Source organism: Mauremys mutica, chromosome 20, assembly GCF_020497125.1.
Source record: "Mauremys mutica isolate MM-2020 ecotype Southern chromosome 20, ASM2049712v1, whole genome shotgun sequence".
In the NCBI taxonomy this organism is placed as follows: domain Eukaryota; kingdom Metazoa; phylum Chordata; order Testudines; family Geoemydidae; genus Mauremys; species Mauremys mutica.
In genome coordinates, this window is record NC_059091.1 from 4,559,202 (window position 1) to 4,581,006 (window position 21,805).

At 56.9% G+C, this 21,805-nt stretch overlaps 1 protein-coding gene across 2 annotated transcripts; it reads left to right on the plus strand.

Annotated features, from left to right (window-relative positions):
• Positions 1-283: 283 nt before the first annotated feature.
• Positions 284-20,250, plus strand: LOC123353853 (glycoprotein-N-acetylgalactosamine 3-beta-galactosyltransferase 1-B-like). 2 transcript variants are annotated; one of them, XM_044995278.1, is made up of 4 exons: positions 284-452; positions 2,121-2,291; positions 13,393-14,057; positions 19,305-20,250. In XM_044995278.1, the coding sequence occupies exons 1-4, from the start codon at positions 380-382 to the stop codon at positions 19,467-19,469; spliced, it is 1,074 nt and encodes a 357-aa protein (XP_044851213.1). In that variant the 5' UTR covers positions 284-379; the 3' UTR covers positions 19,470-20,250. The 2 variants fall into 2 exon arrangements, with proteins under 2 accessions (XP_044851213.1, XP_044851214.1); XM_044995279.1 differs by having other exon boundaries at positions 13,393-13,862.
• Positions 20,251-21,805: the final 1,555 nt, after the last annotated feature.

Below are 21,805 nucleotides of genomic sequence, written 5' to 3' on the forward strand. Positions count from 1 at the left end.
TGTTTGTGCCACAGGGGCACTGGCTGGGGGTCCCCCTAGATGGGACCCTGCCCCTCAGCACATCCAGCTGAGAGCGAAGATCCCAGTGGAACCGTGTTTGCCCCCGGAGCGGAGCCCCGGGAGCCCCTGGCCTTGTCCCTCTGCTCTTGGGTTCCCATGGCCTGTAGGTGCATCAGAGCAGGCTCCTCTGGAGCAGGCGTTCGGTGCCAGGCCCTGGTGCCACAGTGCGTGGGAGGAACTCCGGGGTGGGGCTTGGGTGTAGTTGCCGTGACGTGCGGCTCTCCTGGGTGCACATTTCCAGCGCAAGGTCAGTCTCTTTGCTGCTCCCCAGGGAGGCAAAGCTGCAGCCTCCGCGATGTCTGCCTAGCCCTCGGCAGGAATGAGAGCAGGAGCCAGAGGCGCAGCCCGAGCAGGAGGAGCCAGTCCCTTTGCTGATGTGCAGGAGGATAAAGGTGAGCAAATGACGAGGGTGCAGCACCCCGAGCCCAAGTCTGCCCTGTGCAGGAGGGGACAGACACACTCACCTGCCTTCACTGGCCCAGGCCCCGGTGATATGGCAGCACCGGGGTAGCCACTATTCCCCCCCCCACAGGGATCACAGAGCCAAACAGCATCCAGGGACCCCAATACACCCTGACCTGGCTCTGGGGCTGGCGAGGGGACAGTGGTTCCCCGCAGAGGGGGAGGGAAGCGAGACAAGCAATCCCTAGACAGACGGACCCCTCGCACCTTCAGGGCTACAGCCCGGCGGAGGGTGCAGGTTTCATGCCGTGCCTGGCCACCAGACGTGGTTGGTGGGGTCTGGGCAGGAGGCAGCGTTTATTCTAGGAACTCGGCACCTGGTCGGTCCCCGTGAGCTGTGCCCAGCCGGAGGAAGTCTCTTTTTAATCTCTCCTTGCGGACGCCCGATCAGAGACCCAACCCGCTCTCAGTTGTGGTCGGGGTGTTGTGAGATTGGTGCGGGAGGTCTGCGCGTGCCGCTACAGGGGATGCATCATCCCGGTGGATCGGTGCCAAGACAAAAGGTGGCAGGTGATAGAGACAAAGAGGGGCTGGGGGGTAGAGGGGCCTGGGTGCTCAGATGAGACGTGGGAGGAGATCGGGGCTGAGCACAGGAGCAGCTGTTGGGGACTCAGGAACCAGGCAGCATCTTGACCCAGCATGTGTCCCAGGTGCCCCCCCTCCACCCTCCGAGACGTGGACAAAACGCAGGGTCCCGGTTCGCGGGGAGTTTCTATGTTTTGTTAGGTTCCGATTTGGACCCAGACCAATTTAAGTGGAATAGTGTTCCCTGGGGACCTGGCAGCCTGAAACTGACGTGATCCTTGTCAGTTTCACATCCGTAATCCCAGAGCCCCCCCGAGGCACACGGCCCGAGCACCCCGGCGTCTCCAGACACTGGGCCAGCTTGCTGCCCGGGCTCAGGACTCGGGCAGGCCGGGGAAGGCAGCTGGCCAGGAGCAATGAACCCAGAAGCCCCGGCTTAGACTGGGGTTCTCTCAGGGCGCCAGCTCTGCGGCAGAGAGCCTGAAAGCCCCGTATGCAACCACAGACCCTGGAAGACCGGGGACCCCCCCCAGGGCAGGTGCCATCAAAGCCCTGCCTGTGACTGGCTGTAAGTTCATTGAACGCAAGGTGGTTCCGCGAAACCTTTCGGCAGATACCGACCCACAGGGACAAAGCAATGGCCAGACTGGCTCAGAACTGAGGTCCATTGAACCCAGGGGCCTGTCTGACAGTGCCTGGCACCAGACGCGTCTGAGGAATTTGCGAGAACCGCCCCGGTCAGCCCCTGCCCCAAATTCTGTCCCTCGCTGGTGTCTAACAAAGATTAAAGCAGGTGGTTTCATGTCCCTTCCAGAATCTGCCAGCATTAACTAGCCTAACACTTGTGACCCATTGCAATGTCCAATCCTGCTTCGAATGCTTGGCCTCAGACAGTCATGTGGCAAGGAGTTCCGCAGTCCAACCACATGTCGTTGCAATAAGTATTTCCTTGGATGTGCAGAGAGCTTTGTGGGGGCGGGAGCCGGCTCTGCGTGGGCCCCTTGCTCGCTGCCAGCACTAGCAGGGACTCCTGCGTCGTGGGCAGGCTACTTATTCTGGGTCACCTCATACAGATCGGATGTGCCACCTCACCATGAAGCTCCTCCCCAGGACACAAGAGCTGTGGCTTTGCCTAGGCATGGTCATGGGGGTTGCCATAGGATTTACCTTCATCTACACCTTCAGGACAGAGCAGAGCACGTCAGCGCCGGTGCGAAGACCCCACTACTATCATTCCCACCCAGGTGAGGGATGGACACAGTCTTTCTAATGCCATAGCTGACCCCTCCCCCCCCAGACCTGGCTCGGGGAAATCCCCCTCCCAGGGTTGTCTGTGCACATTTCACTGGTCCTGGGGAATGTACAGAGGCAGTGTGGCCCACTGGGTCACCACTGGCCTGGGCATCAGGAGTGTCTCTGCCACTGGCCTGATGGGTGACCTGGGGCAAATGCCTGCCTCTCGCTGAGCCTCGGTTTCTCCATCTGCAAAATGGGGCTAAGGACGGTGCTCTCAGTGACTAGGGGCTTTGAGATCAGCGGCCAGGCAGAGCTCTGTAAGCGTTATTAGTGCGCACAGGGACAGGAGCCAGGCACCGGTGCAAGGCGAGGAATCTCCGCAACCTCGGCGTTCAGCGCCTGGGTTCCAGCGCAGCTGCCAGTCTCTCAGGGATACTGTGCAAGGAGCGGCACGTGAAAGCCCTTGGGACGGGCACCAGGGAGTGAACCAGGCCTGGCCGCAGCAAAGGAGCCAGGCTCTGTAGCCAGGACTGTTCCCTCGCCTCCGTCGCAGAGGAGGTTGTAATGCAGCCGGCCTGGCCGAAGGGCCATTACGTGGGAGTAGGGGGACGGAAATGGCCGAGTCTCCATGCTGGGAAATAAACAGGGGCCTCCCAAATTCATGGCCATGAAAACTGCATCACAGGCCGTGAAATCTGGTCTGTTGTGGGCTTTTACCCTGCACTACACAGATTTCACGGGGGAGACCAGAGGTTCTCAACCTGGGGATCCTGACCCAAAAGGGGGTCACAAGGTTACTGTAGGGGGTTCGCGGTACGGCCACCCGTACTTCTGCGCTGCCTACAGAGCCGGGTGGCTGGAGAATGGCAGCTGCTGGCTGAGGGCCCAGCTCTGAAGGCAACAGTGCAGAAGTAAAGGTGCTAACACCATACCAGGCCGCCCACACTTCTGTGCTGCGGCTGCAGGCACCTCTGACGGGATCCCCAGGGCGCAAACCTGGGACCACTGTACCCCCTTAACTCGCCAGCCTGGGCCGTCTCTCACAATGCCTTGCTAGTGACAAGCAGCAGCCCCCTCCGGGTGCTGTGATCACTCAGCATAACCGCATGTGGACAGGGCCGGTGCAGCCACTAGGCAAACTAGGCGGTTGCCTAGGACACCAAGTGGTCAGGGAAGCCAAAAAAGCAGCAAGCCCCAGCCATGGAGGAGCCGGCATGGCGCAGGGGGGCAGCACACCTGCAAAGGCGTCGGCGCCACTAGCAGGGAGCAGCCGCGCCCCCCGCCCCTCCTGCCCAGGCTGCGGCCCAGCGACCCCCCACTCCTGCAGGCTGCAGCAGATGCATGCAGGCAGCAGCCCCCGTGCGCCCCCCAGCTTCCCCCTGGCCGCACTCGGGCTCTGCGGCTCCTAGGCATGTGAGCCGCTGCCACCGCCTGGGCGCGGGGCCCCGAGCCTGCTCCAGGAGCCGCAGAGCCCGAGCGCGGCAAGGGGGGAGCTGTGGGGGCGCACGAGGGCTCCTGCCCGTGTGCATCCGCTGCAGGAGCCCCCTGGGGGAGGCGCCAGGCTGCAGCCCGGGCAGGCACACCCCTGGTTCCCCCTCACCGCGCTTGGATTCTGTGGCTCCCTGGCGTGTGAGCTGCCGTCGCCACTGCCCCTGCTGGAGGGCTCTGGTGATCTGCGGGGGACAGAGGCGGCGGGCGGCATCCGAGCACGCAGCCGCCTCCTCCCCGGGCTCCAACTTTCCCGACTCCTGCCGCTCTCCAGCCTGTGAGCTCTCGGCCAGGTGCTTCCCCAGAGCAGCAGCAGCCGGAGCTGGGGGGCGGGAAGTTGCTTCGGGCCCCGTGGGTCAGGGAGCCGGGAAAGTTGGAGCCCGGGGAGGAGGCGGCTGCACGCCGGGGATGCCGCCCGCCGCCTCTGTCCCCCGCAGATCGCTGGAGCCCGGCGTTGGCTCCTGCCCTGGGAACAGCAGCGGGAGGCGGCGCAGGACTAGAGGGATGCTGCTATGGATCGTGGCCACCAGGCACAGTGGGGTTCCCGGGAAATGTTCCTGACCATCACCGTCTGGCCGGCTTGGCAGGAAACCTTCGCGGCGCCGACCGAACCTGGCAGTTGTAAGTTGCAGCCACTCGGGGTCCCTACATGTTGCACAGGCCAAGCCTCCACAGCTCAACCCCTCCCCGGACTTTTTAGTTGTATTTCCCTGTATGGATTAATCTGGGATTTGTATGAGAAAACCACCTGTTTGAAAAGTTACATGATGAAATACTTGATATTTGCATTAACCTAACTTTCAAAAATATGCCCCAACTTTTTTTATTTGCAGTGTTTAAATCAAGAAACCAGTTCCAGTTGCAATGACGTATCCTGCTCTTTAAACAGTTCAGAAAGCCACAGCATACAAAGAAAACGTAGCTAACATTTAAAAAAGTAATTCAACTGATTATAAAACACAGCCACAAAACTGGGACAATCATGCCAAGACACTTGGTGTCACACTTCCCACATAAGGAAGTGATCAGTAAAGTAAGAAACAAATATTATGCATAAGCCGAGTCAATGTCAAATAGAAAGAGACGTTTCAGTAAATATTAGTTTAAACTTAAAGACAAATGAAATCATACGGGAGGGGCCTGGTTTATAAAGAACATTTCAAAAAAGCACTTTTCAGCAGTTGTTGGAAAGTTGTCAGGTCATTTTTAAGTAGAGATCTCAAAGGTCTGCAAATCTGTTATTGAACTTATTACTATGACCACTTGAAAAGGACCAGGGCAATGGGGTTTAGCTACAGGGACGCATGATTTTATACAATCCCTTGTGCTGTCCCATTCTTTAAAAGAGGCAAAAGTGGATGAGGTGATATCTTTTAGTGGACCAACTTCTGTTAGTGAGCAGGGCAAGTGTTCCAGCTACACCGAGTTCTTTTTCAGGTCTGAAAAGGTGCTAGCAGTGTCACAGCTAAACACTAGATCTAACATAGTTTAGCACAAGTAGTTAGCACATATTCAAGGGGACCATTCACGGTGAAGTAGCCAGGGCCGGTGCAAGGATGTGCCGCACCCTAGGTGAAACTTCCACCTTGCGCCCTCCCCCCACATGCCCCCGCCCTGAGCCCCCTCCCCCCCGCAGCAGCTCCCCTCCTCCACCCTGAGGTGCCCCCCTTGCGGCAGCTCCCCACCCCCCACCCTCTGCCCTGAGGCACCCCCCTGCCCCAGCTCACCCCTGCTCCGAGCACGAGCACCCCGAGCACACCGGGGCCGCTTCACTTCTCCCGCCTCCCAGGCTTGCAGAGCCTAAGCTGATTGGCGCCGCAAGCCTGGGAGGCGGGAGAAGTGAAGCGGCCACGGCGTGCTCAGGGAGGAGGCGGGGCGGGGGTGAGCTGGGGCGGGGAGTTCCCCTGCGTGCCGCCCCCCTCTTACTTGCTGCAGGTGGCCCTCCCCGTGCTCCCCTGCCCCAGCTCCCTCCGCCTAAATGCCGGCGGCGACCGGGGTGGCCAAAGATCCGGCCGCCATGGTCGCTGCTGAAGAAAATGGCACCCCACCAAATGCCAGCACCCTAGGCGACTGCCTAAGTCACCTAAATGGTTGCACCGGCCCTGGAAGTAGCCCATTAACTCCCTTGTAATCCCAGGACAAAAAGGGGAGATTAGTGGGTTGCAAATTGTTGTAATTAACCACAAATCCGGTATCTTTATGCCGCTCATGCTTTTTGATGTCTAGCATTCAAGCTCCCAGGCTCATCTTTTGAAACGCGTATTGCAGGTTTCCTTTGAGGACGAGGGCTGATAGCGAGTGGTTTTGTGGGGGCCCAGCTCACCAGGTCTGAATGTGTGAGGTTGGCAATACTGGATATTACATCATGTCACCAAAGAAATTTAAGTCAAGGTTTCTCAGACTTTTTTCACAGGCCGCATCTTAATACAGTTATTGCTCCTTCTCTGCTTTCAACTACCTGAAAGGGGGGTTCCAACGAGGCTGGATCTAGACTGTTCTCAGTGGTACCTGATGACAGAACAAGGAGCAATGGTCTCAAGTTGCAGTGGGGGAGGTCTAAGTTGGATATTAGGAAACACTATTTCCCTAGGAGAGTGGTGAAGCACTGGAATGGGTTACCTGGGGAGGTGGTGGAATCTCCTTCCTTAGAGATTTTTATGATCAGGCTTGACAAAGCCCTGGCTGGGATGATTTAGTTGGGAATTGGTCCTGCTTTGAGCAGGGGGTTGGACTAGATACCTCCTGAGGTCCCTTCCAACCCTGATACTCTATGATTCTAATTCTAATGAACCGTGCCACATTATGTAGTATCAGAGGGGGAGCCGTGTTAGTCTGGTTCTGTAGAAGCAGCAAAGAATCCTGTGGCACCTTATAGACTAACAGATGTTTTGCAGCATGAGCTTTCATGGGTGAATACCCACTTCTTCTGATGCAAGAGTATTCATTTTTGCAAGTTTATAATAAGCGATGCTCAGGGGAGAGGGGGGTGCAAGGTGGAAGTTTCGCCTAGGGCGCAAAATATCCTTGCACCGGCCCTGCCTGTGGAGCCTCACACCCAGCTGGATTGCACAAGTGCTCCCTGAGCCACTCGTGAATCACACAGAGAAAGGCACCAGCCAGATCCCCCCAGCCCCCAGCACCGTACCCCAGGAATCTACCGTCTTGCACCGCCCAAGACGAGCAGGGCAAACTTATTAATTGGTTCACCACGTCATCAATGGAAAGTGGACGTACAGCAGCCGTTGCAAAGCTGAGCAGATTTGCCAAACACGTCCAGGCAAACTCACCGGTAAAGAGAAACGGTCAAAGAAGTTTATTGACTACAAAAGAGAGATTTTAAGTGATAGGCCAAAAGGTCAGAGTTAGTTACCAAAAGAAAAGCAGAGATCAGCACACGGCCTAAACTCTCAACCTTATTGGACTGGGCAACCTTCAGATTACGCAGGTTTTCTCACCCCACTGGATATTGCCGTTCATAGAGGGCAGGTTTCACCCTTGAAACCTGGGCCAGTCTCCTGTTGGAGTCTCCTGAGCGTCCTTGTTGCTTGCAGCACAGGTGGGGGAGGGAGAAAGGCCAAGCATGGGGCCCCTGTGTTCTGTTTTATACCCGGAGGGCAGGTCTTCATGTGCAGCGCTCAGGGGGTGTGTGTGTGTTTTTGCAGCACTGTGAAGTGCCAGTGTAGACAAGCCCTAAGTGGACGTGCTTGGAGACCACACGCCCAGGCATGTCTGGGTGCGTCGCTGAGTCTCCAGGCCAGGTTGAGCAATTCCCTTGGTGTGGCCTTATGGAGGCGAGTCCCTGAATTGCAGCTCCCTTGCAGGACAATGGGCGTTGACGGTTGGTTGACACCTGCCCGGGTGTTGGCTACTTTCCTTGCTGTTGTCTCCGGAGAGCGAATATTTGGCTGATTCCCCAACGGGCAGCACCGCGACCGCACTAATGAGATACGTCTTGTGCCAAAGTCCCTCCTCCGCCTCGGTGGCCCCTGCACTTATTGGCGGATTTGCTCGCCTCAGAGCTTGACGGCAGCCCTCAGTTCAAACCGGCCGTTCACTCAGCGCCGCTCAGCGCTGGCCAGCCTGGGGAAAGGGAGGAGAACAATCTAGTGGGTCGGGGGCCAGGCCAAGGACCTTCTCCTCTGGTGGGACCCACAGTCCAGGTCAGTTCCTCCTGTATCCAATAGGGAGTTGAGAGGAACCTGGGCCCGCCCTCTACTCCGGGTTCGAGCCGCGCGGATCGCAGCTGTTGGTAACATGCAGGGCCCCGTGCAGCCGGGGAAGGGCACATCCCCACGGCCTCCTCCCAACACTTTATCCTCATCTCAGGCCCTTCCTCCTGGGGCCAGGCAGCCTTTGTGCACCTCAGTCCTCCAGCAGCACCCCCCCACCCTGCTGCTTGCGCGCCCCTCGCCAACTGACGCGAGGTCCTTTTGAAACCAGGTGCCCCAATGAACCTGCCGGTCTTCATGGATTCTAGCAGCTTCTTAACTGGCGCCAGGTGTCCTAATTAGCCTGCCTGCCTTGATTGGTTCCAGGAAGTTCCTGCTTGTTTTGGTACTGTCCCTGTTACCCAGGGGAAAGGGACCTGCTTAATCTGAGGCTAATATATCTGCCTTGGATCACGCTCCTGCAGCTCAGATTCCCTGTGTCTGACCCTTTGCCTGCACTCCTGTTCCTGTTATCTCCTTAGCTGTCCCCGGGGATCGTTTGGCTTCCGGGCCCAGTGGATCCTCCCCTTAGGCTGGGGGGATCCTTTAGCAGTGGGCGGGCTCCGCTCATCCAGGTCCTGGATCCCAATAGGATCACTCTCCTGTAGCCATCTGGCCTGATCCTGTCACAATATTGAGCTAGAACCACGGCTTTCAGCAGAGCATAACATTTCCCCGATACCTCACATGACATGCTTTATACACGAGGAATATGGGGGTTCCAGGGTGCTCCCCCCAGGTATAGAATGTCACACCTCCCGCCCCTTAGAGGGTTAGTCACTGACTATCTGGAAGGCAGTTTGTGTTGTGGTTCTTTTGGCATCCAGCCATCTAGGCCAGGAGGTTTCCCCCTTCACACAGCAAACCAGATTCGTTAGGGTTTCTCTGCTGTGGTGAGGTTTAAATCTGTTTACAGGTATTAACTGAGAAGCGGCCTTATCATAAAAATGTCTTAATATGACAGGTGTCCCCAATGACCATTTCTAGCACGTCCCAAAGCTCATCCCCAAAATTGTGCCTCATGTATCTTATCCCAAGGTTTAACGTTGGGCATCAAAGTTCTTATCCCAAGACGTAACATTAATGTCGACATTTTTATCACCGCTGGGCGTTTACAAGTATCTTTATGATACCACGTCCTCTGTTCAGCGAGTCAGGTTCGAGGCTGGTTTGTTCGTTACTCGTTCGTTACCGCGTAATCAGTCACTGGCTTTTCTTTCCCTCCCTCCAGTGTTCCCTGCTGCCTGGCTTCTTACTTTAATCCTGTTTCTGGGATTTTGGTACCTCAGGGTCTGGCAAGACAGGGATCCAGGGGGATCCTGCATGTTGGGTGGCCCTTTGGGGAGCTGGCTCCCAACCCCAGGACTTTACAAATGCAAAACATCCAGCTTCCTTTTTGGGGTTACCCTGTGTCCCCCCCTCCCAGCACTGAGTCCTTCCCTGCCCCCTTTCCTAGAGGGCTGTGATCTGTGCCCTCTGGGCCAGGTGTGTTTACCCGTTGATCAGATTCACCTTCTCCCAGCAGCTTCCCCATAGCTGCGCTGTCTCTCACCAGCCTGGGGGAAAACACCCCCCCTCTGTCAGCTGGGTCATTTGTATTCTGGCAGACTAGCACCTGGCAATTTCCTGGTTCCAACTCCTCTCTTATCACAGGCATTGGAGCTGCCTCTTGATTTAAAGAGACACAGTTACGTTCCAAAAACTTATCAGAAACAGCATCCTGAAAAACCGGGACCTGGATGGAGGTGCCCTCTGCCACCCCTTTCTCTGTCCCTGAGAGGTCAGCTGTGTGACTGCTCCCCTCCAGGAGGTCGGTTACACTGTTCCCTCTTAAAACCTGGGTCACAGGCTGAGTGCCTGGTGTCAGGGAGTCCCCGGGCGATGCTCTGGAACCGCTCCCCACAAAGCCAGGCAGGACTCTGGGGAGCCTCCTCTCCCGTGGAGCAGACTGTCTGCAGGGCAAGAAGCTCACACGGCTTCACCTTCCTGGGTCTGACCTTGGAGCATTCAGCATCCTCTGCCCCTCCGTGCGCTTCCCCCAGTGAGTCCGCCCAGGCGGGGTCCTGGGGCAGCCAGAGGGTCCTGCACCCCCACTGCGCAGTCAGACGTGACTCTCAGCCAGCCAGTAACACAGAGGTTCATTAGATGACAGGAACACGGGCTAACACAGAGCTTGTAGGTACAGAGAACGGGACCCCTCGGCCGGGTCCATTCTGGGGCCCAGCGAGCCAGACCCCCACGTCTGCCCTCACTCCCCATCCCCAGCCAGCTCCAAACTGAAACCCCCTCCAGCCTCTCACTCAGCCTCCCCCCGGCTCCTCCCCCAGCCTTTGTGTCCTTTGTCCAGTGTCCAGGCAGAGGTGTTACCTGGCCTCCAACCCCCCACCTGGGTTCTCATGTTACGTGCTCAGGTATCCTCCCTTCCCCAATGCAGCCAGTCCCCCCCAAAACTCCCCTGCAGCCTTCCCAGGTCAACATTCCCCACTCAGCATTCAAAGAACATTCCCACTTCGCCACACCCGGGTGCACAGATGTTGACCCAGCCATTCAGCCCTGTGCAGCCTCTCCCAAGTGACCACTGAGGAGACATTCCTGTACCCCCCACTATTCCTACCCCCGTTTCCTCGTCTGGGCTCCCTTCTAAAGCGCATTTCTCCGGGCTCTCTAGGAAGGGGTCTGTCCCTTGTTCAGCAGCAACACTGCCAGCTAACAACTGGGACAGTTTCCTTGGTCACTGACACCCCCCCTCCTGCCCTTGATCCTGAGGCATGCTGCCTTCTGCTGGAACGGAGCTAGTCTCTGGCTCTCCCGTACTTGGAAGCACCCTGCTTCCCGGTGTTACGGAGTCACAGGAATCCTCGCCCACCTCAGTGGTTACTGAGATTCCAATCCCTGCCCCTTCCCTGGGCTCCTCTCTGCTCCCTAGCCCTTCCTGAGGTGGTGCTGCCTCCAGCTGCAGGGCAGGAGTTGGTCTCAGCCACCCTCCCACCTGCAAGCATGTGGCTTCCCCCCCCCCCCCGCTGCAGCGGAGTCAAAGAGCCCCTCCCCTCTTCCCTCAGCAGTTCCTGAGCCCGTACCCTTTCCCGGGGGGGGGGGGGGGGGGAGCATGAAACTCCCTCCTGCTGCAGGCAAATAATGTAACCGGAGCTACACGGGAAAAACCCTTTCCCAGAAGCAGGGCGCCTAGGAGGTGTTCCATTACCCCCACGTTCCAAACCTTCCCACGGCACATGGATTTTAGCCAGTGGTACGAGGAAGCTGCTTTCGCCCACCCGCACCAGCTCCGCCCTTTGGCCAGGTAATACACTAGCCTTTGGGACCACGCTCTGCTTAACCAGCGAGATCTGGGCCCCTGTAGCCCCCTGCCCCAAGCGTTCCCTGCCATTCACTGCGACAGCCGTAACGTGCGCCATAGCTGGGTCTGCAGAGGCTGATCTCACCAAACCAACCTGACGGGTTTCAGTCGCCTGGGGGTTGTCTGTGTTGAGGACAGCAGAACTAACATGAGCCTGCTTCCTCCTAGCACAGGGCGTTTATTCCTCAGGTGATCAGTGGCATTTCACGGCCGGTACCTTTTGGGCTCTTCTGTTTTTACAGGCTATTTGGGATGAGAGTTAGAGGAATGGCTCTGGGAAAGTGAGCTCCCAGCCTCCCAGCCAGTCTCCTTTTTGCCAGAGATCAAACGGGATCCTCCCTCCCCGCCGGGTTTAAATCCCCCATTACTCGGACCAATATCCCGCTTAAGATTCCTAAATGTAACTCGGGGGGGATTGGAAACCTTCGCAAAACAGTGTTTTTGAATTTACAATAGTCTAAAGCATCCTCAATAGGCATTTCATTGACTACATTCAGAGCGTTGCTAGTTAATTTCGCAATCAGGGTAGGAACTCTCTTATCATCAGGGATTTCACGCGCTGCTCGCGGCCTTTCAACGGTGGTCGGATATTCAGCCATATCATCTGCCGCGTTGTAAGCAGGACACAAGTGGTCCCAATTGTGGATTTGTGGAGTGATGGGAATTGCTGGGGTCAGTGGGTTCTGCTTCTGTAGCAGGTTCAGCTGGTGTCTTCACGCTCTTTCTCTTTCCTTCTCATTTATCTCCAGTTCTTTCAGTTCAATCATAGACTCACAGAACTAGCAGGGTTGAAAGGGAGCTCAGGAGGTATCTAGTCCAACCCCCTGCTCAAAGCAGGGCCAACCCCCAACTAAATCAGCTGCAATAGTCTCTGGTGCTCTCTCTCTTTTTCTGCAACCTGCAGCCTAAAACGCTCCAGCTGCGCAATTGCTTCACCGCTTTCACTCATTTTCCGGCTTTTCTGTCCCTACCTCCCTTTCCCGAAATAAGCAAACAGAAAATAATGAACCGGTAGCCACCTCCTGACTGTCCTTAGCCACCAGGCTTAAAGCCTCCCGTTCAATCTTTACAGCAGCGTATGAAATGCAAATCTTGCTCAGTGCACCAAACCGTGTATTTCCCCCGCCTCGCTGTGCAGGGCTTTGATGGCACCTGCCCTGTGGGATCCCCGGGGTGCAGCCTGGGCCTGTGGAACCGCTGTATCACAGAGTGTGGGGGAGTCAGGGCTCTGCACCCTGCGGCTTCCTGCAATTCACCGTGACTCTCAGCCAGCCAGTAACACAGAAGGTTTATTTAGCCGACAGGAACACAGTCCAGGACAGGTCTTGCAGGTACAGACAACAGGACCCCCTCAGTCAGGTCCATCTTGGGGGGCCCCAGGGAGGCCAGAGCCCCATCTGGGCTCCCCTCTCTTTTCCCAGCCAGCTCCAAACTGAAACTCCCTCCAGCCATCTGGCCCAGCCTCCCCCTGGCTCCTCCCCGAGCCTTTGTCCATTTCCGGGGCAAAGGTGTCACCTGGCTCCAAGCCCCATCCTGGTTCTCATGTTACATGCTCAGGTATCTGGTTTTAAGGAAAGTCTCCCATCCCCAATGCAAACAGTCCCAGCAAAACTCCCCTGCAACCTTCCCAGGTCAATACTCCCCTCTCCCCGCTGCATCACAGGCACCCACGCGGTCCGCAGCGAAACCATTAAGAACATTCCCACTTTGTCACACACTCTGCCCCCTTATCTCTCATGGGGTGTAGAGTATCCGAGCGGCACTGCCTTTGGAGCTCGACTCCCGGCCAGCAGCCACCGCTCTCCGGCCGCCCAGCTCTGAAGGCAGCGCCGCTGCCAGCGGCAGCACAGAAGTAAGGGTGGCAATACTGCAACCCCGCTACAATAATCCTGGGATTCCCCCGCACACACATAACCCATTTTTGGGTCAGGACCCCCCACAGTTCCAACACAGTGAAATTTCAGATTTAAATAGCTGAGCTCATGAAATTTACAATTTTTAAAATCCTCTGACTGTGACCAAAATGGACCGTGAATTTGGTTGCCCTTCTGTTCCCAGTGGAGGACAATGCGACTGCGGCCGAGCTGTACAACAAGGTGCGGATCCTGTGCTGGGTCATGACGGGACCCAGCAACCTGGAGACCAAGGCCCGGCACGTCCAGGCCACGTGGACGCGGCACTGCAACGTGGTGCTGTTCATGAGCTCGGTGCGGGACGACGGCTTCCCCACCGTGGGGCTGGACGTCAAGGAAGGCCGGGACCAGCTGTACTGGAAAACCATCCGGGCCTTCCAGTACGTCCACCGGCACCACCTGGAGCAGGCCGACTGGTTCCTCAAGGCGGACGACGACACCTTCGTGGTGCTGGACAACCTGCGCTGGCTGCTGGCCAACCACACGCCCGAGGAGCCCGTCTACTTCGGGAAGCGCTTCAAGCCCTTCGTCAAGCAGGGCTACATGAGCGGCGGGGCCGGCTACGTCCTCAGCAAGGAGGCCCTGAGGCGCTTCGTGGAGGGCTTCAGGACCCAGGTGTGCACCCACACCAGCCCGGTGGAGGACCTGGCGCTGGGCCAGTGCATGGAGAAGGTGGGGGTGCAGGCGGGGGACACCCGGGACACCAAGGGGCGGGAGACCTTCCACCCCTTCCCCCCAGAGAGGCACTTGATGGAGAATCTCCGGCTTGATCACTATTATCCCACCTACTCCTTCTACCCCATCCTGCTGGTGAGTGTCCGGGAGTCCCGGCTCGGGGTGGGAGTGGGGGGACAGCCGAGAGGCGGGTGGCCCGGTCAGAGGAACACTGGGCCTCGTAGCGCTTCAGACCGGACTGTCACGGTCCCATGATTCCCAGCACTGTTCTTGGCTCCGCCCACCAGCCCAGCTCCGCCCACTCACTACAGATGGTGCTGATGCCGCTGTGTGGATGCCGTGGGGGTCAATGTCCTGCTCTGTCCCCCCCCATTTCCCCCAGTGCTGGCTGGGCCACGTGAGCCTGCTGCTGCCTTGGCCAGCAGATCTGGGGCTGCTGGCTCATGCGTTTAGATCCTGGGTTCGAGCCCCAGCACCTTGGGCGGTTTTAAGGCCAGCGGGGACCCTCATGAGCCGCGTGCTGAACCTCTGCTTAACCCAGGCCGGAGAAAGTCATTCCGCGGTTGAGGTGCGCAGCCCTTCACAGGCCAGTGGGGGGCAGGATTCTGTCTCTTACGCTGGTGGTCCAGATCAGCTGTTTCCCCCAGTTATAAGCTCTCCAACCCCCGGGGCCGGTTTCCTTCCTAGCAGAGTTGGTTGAATTCACGTAGCAGGGCTGAGCCACCATCTCTCCAGCAGGGCGTTGTCTGGGCTGCGCTCCGAGCTGATTGAAAACCGCTGATAAAGGGTTCACAGAAGCAGACCAGCCTTTATTAGCACTTCTCGTAACGCTGAGGAGCTTCTAGCCACCTATCACTCACGGCAACAACATGGTTATAATGTAAATGAATCCTTTATAGCCAGACCCTTAATAGGCTGTAGGAGCCAGTAGCGTGACTAATGGGCCCTCTTAGTCACCGGCTCATTCGGGTAAAACATTTCTGCCTTGCTGGGCTTTTTCCAGACCGGTCTGTGAGTGTATTAAACATAAGAACGGCCACACTGGGTCAGACCAATGGCCCATCCAGCCCAGTGTCCTGTCTCCCCACAGCGGCCAATGCCAGGTGCCCCAGAGGGACTGAACAAAACAGGGAATCGTCACGTGATCCATCCCCTGTCGCCCATTCCCAGGGACCACACTTGCAAGCGACATGGGAGTGGGGGGTTGACCTGTAATCTGATGAGGTTCAACAAGGACAAGTGCAGAGTCCTGCACTTAGGCAGGAAGAATCCCAGGCACCGCTACAGGCTGGGGACCGACTGGCTAAGCAGCAGTTCTGCAGGAAAGGCCCTGGGGCTAACAGTGGAGGAGAAGAGGGAGAGGAATTATTTAAGCTCACTACCAATGTGGACACAAGAACAAATGGATATAAACTGGACACTAGGAAGTTTAGACTTGAACTTAGATGAAGGGTTTCTAACCATTAGAGGAGTGAAGTTCTGGACCAGCCTTCCAAGGGGAGTAGTGGGGGCAAAAGACATATCTGGCTTTAAGACTAAGCTTGATAAGTTTATGGAGGGGATGGTATGATGGGATAGCCTAATTTTGGCAATTAATTTGGCAATTGATCTTTGATTATCAGCAGGTAAGTAAGCCCAGTGGTCTGGGATGGAATGTTAGATGGGTTGGGATCTGAGTTACTGCAGAGAATTCTTTCCTGGGTGCTGGCTGGTGAGTCTTGCCCACATGCTCAGGGTTTAACTGATCACCATAGAATCATAGAATCATAGAATCTCAGGGTTGGAAGGGACCTCAGGAGGTATCTAGTCCAACCCTCTGCTCAAAGCAGGACCAAACCCAACTAAATCATCCCAGCCAGGGCTTTGTCAAGCCTGACCTTAAAAACCTCTAAGGAAGGAGATTTCACCACCTCCCTAGGTAACCCATTCTAGTTCTTCACCACCCTCTTAGTGAAAAAGTTTTTCCTAATATCCAACCTAAACCTCCCACTCTGCAACTTGAGACTATTACTCCTTGTTCTGTCATCTTCTACCACTGAGAACAGTCTAGATCCATCCTCTTTGGAACCCTGTTTCAGGTAGTTGAAAGCAGCTATCAAATCCCCCCTCATTCTTCTCTTCTGCAGACTAAACAATCCCAGTTCCCTCAGCCTCTCCTCATAAGTCATGTGCTCCAGCCCCTTAATCATTTTTGTTGCCCTCTGCTGGACTCTCTCCAATTTATCCACATCCTTCTTGTAGTGTGGGGCCCAAAACTGGACACAGTACTCCAAATGAGGCCTCACCAGTGCTGAGTAGAGGGGAATGATCACATCCCTCGATCTGCTGGAAATGCCCCTACTTATACAACCCAAAATGCCATTAGCCTTCTTGGCAACAAGGGCACACTGTTGACTCATATTCAGCTTTTCGTCCACCGTAACCCCTAGGTCCTTTTCTGCAGAACTGCTGCCCAGCCATTCGGTCCCTAGTCTGTAGCAGTGCATGGGATTCTTCCGTCCTAAGTGCAGGACTCTGCACTTGTCCTTGTTGAACCTCATCAGATTTCTTTTGGCCCAATCCTCTAATTTGTCTAGGTCCCTCTGTATCCTATCCCTACCCTCCAGCGTATCAACCACTCCTCCCAGTTTAGTGTCATCTGCAAACTTGCTAAGGGTGCAGTCCACACCATCCTCCAGATCGTTAATGAAGATATTGAATAAAACTGGCCCCAGCACCGACCCTTGGGGCACTCCACTTGATACCGGCTGCCAACTAGACATGGAACCATTGATCACTACCCGTTGAGCCCGACCATCTAGCCAGTTTTCTATCCACCTTACCGTCCATTCATCCAGCCCATACTTATTTAACTTGCTGGCAAGAATACTGTGGGAGACTGTATCAAAAGCTTTGCTAAAGTCCAGAAATAGCACATCCACTGCTTTCCCCTCATCCACAGAGACGGTTATCTCATCATAGAAGGCAATTAGGTTAGTCAGGCATGACTTGCCCTTGGTGAATCCATGCTGACTGTTCCTGATCACTTTCCCCTCCTTTAAGTGGTTCAGAATTGATTCCTTGAGGACCTGTTCCATGATTTTTCCAGGGACTGAGGTGAGACTGACTGGCCTGTAGTTCCCTGGATCTTCCTTCTTCCCTTTTTTAAAGATGGGCACTACAGTAGCCTTTTTCCAGAGGAGTGCAATTCTGGAACAGCCTACCGAAGGAAACAGTGGGGGCGAAGGACCTCCATGACTTTAAGATTAAGCTAGATAAGTTTATGGAGGAGATGGTATGATAGGATAACGGGCTTAGTCAATAGGTCAATTAAGTGCCACACTGGTAATTAGTACAATGGGTCAATGATAGGATATTGTTAGCCTTTTTCCAGAGGGTATGGCTGGAGAGTCTTGCCCGCATGCTCGGGGTTCAGCTGACCGCCATATTTGGGGTCGGGAAGGAATTTTCCTCCAGGATAGATTGGCAGTGGCCCTGGAGGTTTTTCGCCTTCCTCCGAAGCATGGGGCAGGGGTCGCTTGCTTAAGGAGTGGGTGGATCGGCTTATGTGGCCTGCATCTTGCAGGAGGTCAGACTAGATGATCATAATGGTCCCTTCTGATCTCGAATTCTATGATTCTATGAGTCTATGATCCGGGACCTCCCCCGATCGCCATGATTTTTCAAAGATAATGGCCAATGGCTCTGCAATCTCATCGGCCAACTCCTTTAGCACCCTCAGATGCAGCGCATCCGGCCCCATGGACTTGTGCTCGTCCAGCTTTCCTTCTTTCTCCACAGAGAGCTGGTCACCTCCTCCCCATACCATGCTGCAGAGTGCAGCTGTCTGGGAGCTGACCTTGTCTGTGAAGACAGAGGCAAAAAAAGCATTGAGTGCACTAGCTTTCTCCACATCCTCTGTCACTAGGTTCCCTCCCTCATTCAGCAAGGGGCCCACACTTTCCTTGACTTTCTTCCTGTTGCTAACATACCTGAAGAAACCCTTCTTGTTACTCCTAACATCTCCGGCTAGCTGCAATTCCAAGTGTGATTTGGCCTTCCTAATTTCACTCCTGCATGCCTGAGCAATACTTTTATACTCCTCCCTGGTTATTTGTCCAATCTTCCACTTCTTATAAGCTGTTTTTTTGTGTTTAAGACGAGCAAGGATTTCACTGTTGAGCCAAGCCATATTTGGGGTCGGGAAGGAATTTTCCTCCAGGGCAGATTGGCAGAGGCCCTGGAGGTTTTTCGCCTTCCTCTGCAGCGTGGGGCACGGGTCACTTGCTGGAGGATTCTCTGCAGCTTGAGGTCTTCAAACCACAATTTGAGGACTTCAGTAACTCAGACATAGGTTAAGGATTTGTTATAGAAGTGGATGGGTAAGATTCTGTGGCCTGCATTGTGCAGGAGGTCAGACTAGATGATCATAATGGTCCCTTCTGACCTTAAAGTCTATGAGAAGCTGGCTATGAGTCAGCAGTGGGCCCTTGTTGCCAAGAAGGCCAACGGCATATTGGGCTGTATTAGTAGTAGGAGCATTGCCAGCAGATCAAGGGAAGTGATTATTCCCCTCTATTCGGCACCGGTGAGGCCACACCTGGAGTATTGCATCCAGTTTTGGTCCCCCCGCTACAGAAGGGATGTGGACAAATTGGAGAGAGTCCAGCGGAGGGCAACAAAAATGATCAGGGGGCTGGAGCACATGATTTACAAGGTGAGGCTGAGGGAACTGGGATTGTTTAGTCTGCAGAAGAGAAGAGTGAGGGGGGATTTGATAGCTGCTTTCAGCTACCTGAAAGGGGGTTCCAAAGAGGATGGAGCTCGGCTGTTCTCAGTGGTGGCAGATGGCAGAACAAGGAGCATTGGTCTCAAGTTGCAGTGGGGGAGGTCTAGGTTGGATATTAGGAAACACTTTTTCACTGGGAGGGTGATGAAGCCCTGGAATGGGTTCCCTAGGGAGGTGGTGGAATCTCCATCCTTAGATGTTTATAAGGCCCAGCTTGACAAAGCCTCGGCTGCGGTGATTTAGTTGGGGTTGGTCCTGCTTTGAGCAGGGGGTTGGACTAGATACCTCCTGAGCCTCTTCCAACCCTAATCTTCTATGATTCTATGAAATGCCTTCGGCCCTAAAGGGACCCCCTATCCCCATGTGCTGTGCTGCACGGCTGGCCTCTCCCCGCATGGCGCCAGAATCCTTGGGCCGACGTCTGTGCATCAGGGCACGAAGATTGGGTGTGGGGGGGTGGAATTGTGACTGGCAGCGGCTTGGGGCAGGGTGGCATCAATTGCTGCCCTCGGGGTGTAGCCGTGTTGGGTCCAAGGCCGCCCCCGCTCAGCCTAGGGCGGGATGCAGCCCCCGGGCCCTGCCAGCCTGAGCTTGGTTCGTTCTCGTCCCCACAGGGTGCCCAGAGCTGCTCGGATTTATCCATCTCCTTCCACTACGTCCGCCCGGAGGAGATGTACATGTTGGAATACTTGAGCCGACACCTGCGCCCGCACGGCTACCGGCCCCGCTACCAGCCGGCTCTAACGGCCGGGAACCGCACGGAGCCCAGGGAGGGGTGACTGGCGGGGGCTCCGCGGAGGGACGCCAGCGAAGGGTGCGACACCCCAAGGGCCGGGGTTACACCGACGGTGCGTTAGAACCAGTGTGAGGTGCTCGGTGCCTGGAGCCCACGGTGCCAGGGGCCGTATAAAGGCGACAGAGGGGAGGGAGGGGGTATTTGGCGCTGGAGCGTGAGCTCAGAGCAGAGGAGGGGGGGGGCTCTCAGGCAGGGCACCTCAGTGGGTTTGGGAGGAGGGTGTTCTTGGGCACAACCCCTGAAGGAGTTTGGGGGGCCCCCCAGCTAAGGGGGGCAGATCCTGTCTACATATAAGGTGGCCTATCGTCATTACAAACCTCCCTTCTCTTTAGCTACCTCCGGATGAAATGAGGGTTTGTCCTGGGGGGGGGAAAAGGCTCCGTTTCCCGTCAGTCCCCACCCTGTCCCTGCCGCTCTGCCCTTTGCTGCCGGGCGGCGAATTCCCAGCTGCTCCCGCCAAGGCCATAAGCGGCCGGGGGAGGCTCAGGACCTGGTGCCTGGTTCCAGCAGGGGGCAAGGCAGCGACCCAAGCCCTGCCCCCCCCTTTGGCAGCCTCAGAACCCCCCCCTGCACCCTTCCGATTTTCCTTGCTCGTGCCACGCGGGGCTGCGGGTGGCTCCTGCTGCTCGGCCATGGAGCCCTCGGCACGAAGATCCGTCCCTGCCTCCCCCGGCTTCGCTGGGCCACTTTCCTGTGCGCAACAAAAACGCTGATGCAGAGAGAGCTACAGGGGGCCTGTTCTCCCCCCAAACTCCCCTGCCTGATGCCCCCCTCCCCCGGCCCCCGCCCCCTGCCTGCTCTGCAGGAAGGGTCGCTCCCAGCGCAAATAACCAGGCACATGCTACAGCTCTAAATCTGACATTGTTACGTACTTACAGTTACAATCCAAGAGATTAAAACGCTGTACACGGCCACTGGTGTCAGTGCCGGCTGGCCATTCCCCCCCCCCCCCCGCACACACACACGCCCCCCCCTCCCGCCACGATCCAGCCATGCCCGGGGCCGGCGTGGACCCTGTAGCAGGCTGCTTCCTCCCCCAGAGCCCCACGTCGCTGCCAACATCCGCTACCCGCCTCCCACGGGGTAGAGCCATTGCGATGCCGCTCAGGCCGGTCAGTTCCCCCCCACCCCCCAGTTCAGACCGGTTGCCCCGTCCCCCGGAGCCTACAGCAGCGCTGGCGGTCGGAGGGACGGGGCAGCGTCCTTGCCCCCTAGGCCTGGCTCTGTCCCCCCGGGGCCAGCGCAGAGAGGGAGGACGGTAGCCGTACGTTCATGACCTGAGCGGCCCAGCTGGTTTGGAAGAACCGGGGAGAGCTGGGGGGCCGGCGGCGGGCCCAGCGGAGAGCCACGGAGCTCTCGGCCCACTGAACTCCCGGTGGGGCCCAGCCACTGGGCCTGCACCCCCCGGCCCCCAAGGATCAACCCCCGCCCAGGCCTGGAATTAAAGCACGACCCAGCGGGAGTGGCTGTCAGCTCAGCACGGGGGGTAACGTGCCAGCCAGTGCCCCGGGCGGCGGCAGGGACGGCCGATTGGTGTGTGTGTGTGTGTGTGTGTGCGCGTGGGGGGAGGGGGGGGTCTGTATTACCCTGATCACGTATCGAAATAAAGCCTGACACCACGTCACTCACAACAGCCACTTTCGGAGTGTAAACATTGTGCCGGGGACGCTGCCAACCCAGCCTGGCCGGAGAGACGGCCGGAGGGCGGGCGGGAGATTCCTGGCACAAGCCAAACGCTCGGAGAAGCAAATAAATTAAACCAGGGTCCCGCGAGGAGGCTGGGAAAGGCCGGGCGGTGGGGCAAGGGGACGGGGCCTTTGTACAACAGGAACGGGCTGAAAGCTGGGCCTGGCGCTAAGGCAGTGCCGTGCCAGCTCCTGTATGGATGACCCAAGGGAGGGGCTGTCAATGCCCCATGCCAGGCCCCCCCCCGCCCCGCTCACCCGTGACTGGGATGAGATGCTGCTTTTCAGAGAGGTGCTGGCTGGGAGGGCGGGCGTGGGGCAGGGTTTGGAGCATGAAACGGGAGCCTGGCTCAGTGGGCGCAAGCTGGCAAGGAGGGGGCGGGGGGGGGCAGGGGTTGGCGCCTCTGTCGGAGGAGGGGAGGGGGGGTGCTCCTGCCGGTAAACAACACGGGGATACCTGCCCTGCCTCTCTGCCTGAGCCATCAGGGGCCCCCTTTTCTACAGCAGGGAGAACCCAGGCGTCCTGGCTCCCAGCCCCCACACCCCTCCTAGGGCTGGGATAGAACCCAGGGGTCCTGGCTCCTAGCCCTCTCCCGCCCCCACCCGCTCTACTCATTGGACCTCACTCCCCTCC

Coding starts and splice junctions, on each gene's coding strand:
- LOC123353853 (XM_044995278.1), top strand. CDS start 380: ATGAGAGCAGGAGCCAGAGGCGCAGCCCGAGCAGGAGGAGCCAGTCCC. Junction 453..2,120: donor TGATGTGCAGGAGGATAAAG/GTGAGCAAATGA, acceptor CACCTCATACAG/ATCGGATGTGCCACCTCACC. Junction 14,058..19,304: donor CCTTCTACCCCATCCTGCTG/GTGAGTGTCCGG, acceptor TCGTCCCCACAG/GGTGCCCAGAGCTGCTCGGA.